The sequence below is a fragment of the Elephantulus edwardii genome, unplaced genomic scaffold (assembly GCF_000299155.1).
Source record: "Elephantulus edwardii isolate Elephantulus edwardi_28Jun2011 unplaced genomic scaffold, EleEdw1.0 scaffold00047, whole genome shotgun sequence".
In the NCBI taxonomy this organism is placed as follows: Eukaryota; Metazoa; Chordata; class Mammalia; order Macroscelidea; family Macroscelididae; genus Elephantulus; species Elephantulus edwardii.
In genome coordinates this window covers 6373180-6377068 of record NW_006399797.1, presented here as the reverse complement: position 1 = coordinate 6377068, position 3889 = coordinate 6373180, and the positions used below count along the sequence as shown (strand labels likewise).

Below are 3889 nucleotides of genomic sequence, written 5' to 3'. Positions count from 1 at the left end.
ATTTGACAGCCCAAAGGCACAGCATCACAGCAGCCCCAAGTTACCTCAGTACAGCATATTGACAGAAGAGTGGTGTACCACTTAGAAGCATGTTCCTCCAAAATATAATAACAACCACCTTTAAATACCAATCCCCCCCCCAAGGACATGTTGACGCTAAACAAGAGCCTTAAATAAAAAAAAAATAAATAAACCAATATATTATGGTGTTGTTATGTGTCATTGAGTTGCCTGCAATGTGTAGGAACACTATGCACAGCAGCTCTGAACCCTTCCCTGTCCTGAGCCAGTCTCACCAATTCTGACACACCAACCCCCATCGCCCCAGTTACTGTATCAATCCATCTCATCCAGGGTCTTCCTCTCCTGCACTGTCCCTTCACCCTTCTGATTATGATGTCCTTCTCCAAGAACCAGTTTCTTTTGGCCATATGCCCACAGTATGTGAGGCTGGGCTTCAAAATCCTAGCCTCCAAAAAGAAACTTGGTTTCACCCTCTTCAAGACAGAACTGTATGTTTTCTTGGCAGTCCATGGTATGTTCAAGACTCTTCTCCAGCACCACAACTTGAAGACATCTATTCTTGTTTTGTCATCCTTAGTCATTGTCCAGCTCTCTGAAACAGAACAAGTAATTGAGAAGACCATGGCGTGGATTAAGCACCTTTCTCTCTAGACTGACATCATTGATCCTCAGCACTCTGGAGAGGTCCTTGACAACAAACTTTCCCAATGTAATTTGTGTTTTGATTTCCTGACTCCTGGTGTTAAGAGGGTTAATTGTGGAGCCGAACAAGCTGTAAATGCTAACAACCTCAGTCTCTTCTCTGTCTATCATGGTGCTGCCAATTGGCCCAGTGCTGAGAATCTTTGCCTTCTTGATGTTGAACTTCAATCCGTATTGAAGACTACAGTCCTTGACCTTTAGCATCAAGCACTTCAGGTCTTCTTATGGTACAGCTAGCAAAGTTGTGACATGTGTATATCATAGATTGTTGATGAATCTTCATCCAATCTTGATGCCACACTCCTCCTCATAAAGCTCTTCTTCCAGAATGATCTGTTCTACATAGAGATTGAAAAGGTATGGGGACAGGATGCATCCCTAATGCACTCCATTCCTGAATTTGAACCATGCAGTGTTCTCTTGCTCTGTTCCGAGGACTGCTTCTTGGTCCAAGTACTAAACCAAATTTAAAGGAAATGTTGAAATGTTTGAAACATTCTGTCAAATCTGAAGGTTTGTCATAAGACCTCTTGGAACACTCACTGTCTTAGGTCTTTAAACATTCTGTTCTCAATTTTCACTCAGATCCCTGTTTTATTGCTGGCTTGGAAACATCTATAATTTTCAGAATTAAATCATTTGATATTACAAGTGGTGAAATCTGAGGAAGCTTTTAGTCTTGCTGGCAGTTTTATACAAATAATACCATTGTGGTTTTGATAGTATACTATAATTACATAAAATATTACCATTCAGGGAGAAGACTGGGTGAAAGATATATAGTACTCTACTATTTTTGCAATTTACTGAATCTATAGTTGTTTGTGTTTTTTATATAGTTCTTTTTTTTAAGCTTAAAAACTTGATCAGAAGGATTATTTAGGAGGGGATAGTTCAACCAGAGTCCTGGAGCAGTGCACAGAATGCCTGTATGGCATGAATTTCTGTTTGTCTTACCTTTAAATTTAAAAAAGAACTTTTCTTTCCGTGCTCTTGAATTCTATATACTCCACTCTTAACATCTACCTACTGTGATGCTGTTAAAAGTTTCAGAAAGAACATATAGACAATGGCAAGTAGATTTGGGCGCCCTCTCAGGAAATCTATTTTAGCTGCTGCTTCTTTATTACTTAACAGGAAAGTCGTGCTAAAATACCAGAGTTCAGTCTGCAGTCACCTGGTGCAGGATAAGATGTGTGAATGACTTGGCATCTTCTCCTGAAGCATTTTCATGCCTCAGCCATTTTACAGTTGGGTCTTGATATCTTTATTATGCAGCTGGGTGTCCAAATCAGAGTGTCCCTTCATAGCCCAGTGAGAGAACACTGTGTGACGATATTCTGCAGGGGTAAAGACAAAGGGTTAAAAATACCTATATGAAGGAGCAAAGGGAATCTGTGTGGAAACCCTTGTGTGGAAAGTCAAAATTGGAACGATGATCATGAAATATGGCTTTATGTTCCCTTAGATTTGATAATGTGCTGGCTTTGATAATTTGATAATTACTGACTTGTACTTGGATAAAATTGATAGTAGTTTTACTCAATATCACTTACAAGACAGTCAACAGAATTCCCTGGGCCCACCTATCAATCTACTTTGTGATAACAAAATGTTCAGGCTACATTAACCTGAAAAGTAATTGCTCTACTAATTTTGACTAGAATTGATTATTGATGTTGATCACGTCTATCAGACATCCGTGAAGGTGGTGAACTTAATAGCATTGTCTTCAATGTACTCTGAGAAGCCCTAGTAGTACTGTGGTTCAGTGCTCAGCTCATAACCAAAAGGTTGGTGGTACAAACCCACTTATCTACTCCTCAGACGAAAGATGTGGTTAAAGATTACAGCCTTGGGAGCCCCATGGGGTAATTCTGCTCTGGACTAAAGGGTAGCTGTGAGTCAGAAACAACTTGATTGCTTTGAGTTTTAATAATAAAATTCCATTTTTAAAAATAAAACTCAGTTTATTCAGAGAATATAAAATACCCAGACCATTTCTTGATTTTTTTGTTATAAAGTAGGGTTCAGTATTAAGCTGTAAACTACTTGCTAAAAGGTTGACAGCTATACCCCACATACTTGGGGTTACCATGGGTTGATTTGGCTCAAGACAGTGAACCACAGTTTTGTGGAGACTGCCTTGTCTGACCTTTGAAACAGGCCATGAGCTGTCAGCTTTTCAAAATCACTCTGCCTGACCAGCTTTTCTGGTTTCTTTTCCAGGGTAATCAATGCTGGAAAGAGCACACACAATGAAGACCAAGCCAGCTGTGAGGTGCTCACTGTCAAGAAGAAAGCAGGAGCCATTACCTCAACCCCAAACAGGAACTCGACTAAGAGACGGTCCTCCCTTCCCAATGGGGAAGGGCTGCAACTGAAGGAGAACTCGGTAAGACCCTGCTCCCGCCTTGGTTCTCAGGTGTGAGGACCAGCACACACTGGCCTCACTAAAATGCTAGAACTTAATCTAGGGTCTGTAATGCAAGGAAGAAAAGCTGTGTCCCAGAGTCTGTGGAGTGATGGGTCTCTACTCAGGTCCCTTTACACATTCTGTTCCCACCCAAGGTGGCATATAGGTGAAGAAGTGACAGTTACGATTTTAACCATTAAAGTAAACCAGGAGTCCTTGAGTCATGCAAACTGCTAACTCTCCCAGCTACTGACCACAAGGTGGGCGGTGCACATTTATCCAGAGCATCTTGAAAGTTCCTGTGCTCTGCTTCCAGAAACTCAGCTACTGAGAACTCTAGAGCCCAGCTGGATTTTTTTTCTGACACAAAAATGGTATCTGAATCTACTCAATGGCAACTGTCTGTTCTTAATACAACCTTTAATGCAAGAATTTGCATGTATTACTGTAGTATGTTAGTCCTTCAGATGCAACACAAAATGCCAATTCAAGTTTTTTGTGAAGAAAGTCCTCTTCTGTCAACTCAATTCTGACTCAAGACAACTCTCTGTAGGGTTTCAGAGGCTGTAAATCTTAACTAAAAAGCACTATAGCCCTATGGCGATCGGTTAGTTTTACTTGTTTTGAAGACTGAAGACAGTGTTGCTAGGTCTTGGTCATGATTTACCCAAAGATTCCTCTCAAAGAGGCAGAGTTACAGACCCTAAAGCTTGTTGTTGTTGTTGTTATGTGCCATCGAGTCGTTTC

The 3889-nt window shown here is 40.7% G+C and overlaps 1 protein-coding gene across 1 annotated transcript in view; it reads left to right on the top strand.

The window, feature by feature from the left end:
* Positions 1–3889, top strand: part of PPM1H (protein phosphatase, Mg2+/Mn2+ dependent, 1H) — a 440657-nt gene that overhangs the window by 159632 nt on the left and 277136 nt on the right. Inside the window, exon 2 of the mRNA XM_006886046.1 lies at positions 2956–3121. Within this exon, the coding sequence (XP_006886108.1) occupies positions 2956–3121 (166 nt within the window). The remainder of the gene's footprint in view (positions 1–2955; positions 3122–3889) is intronic.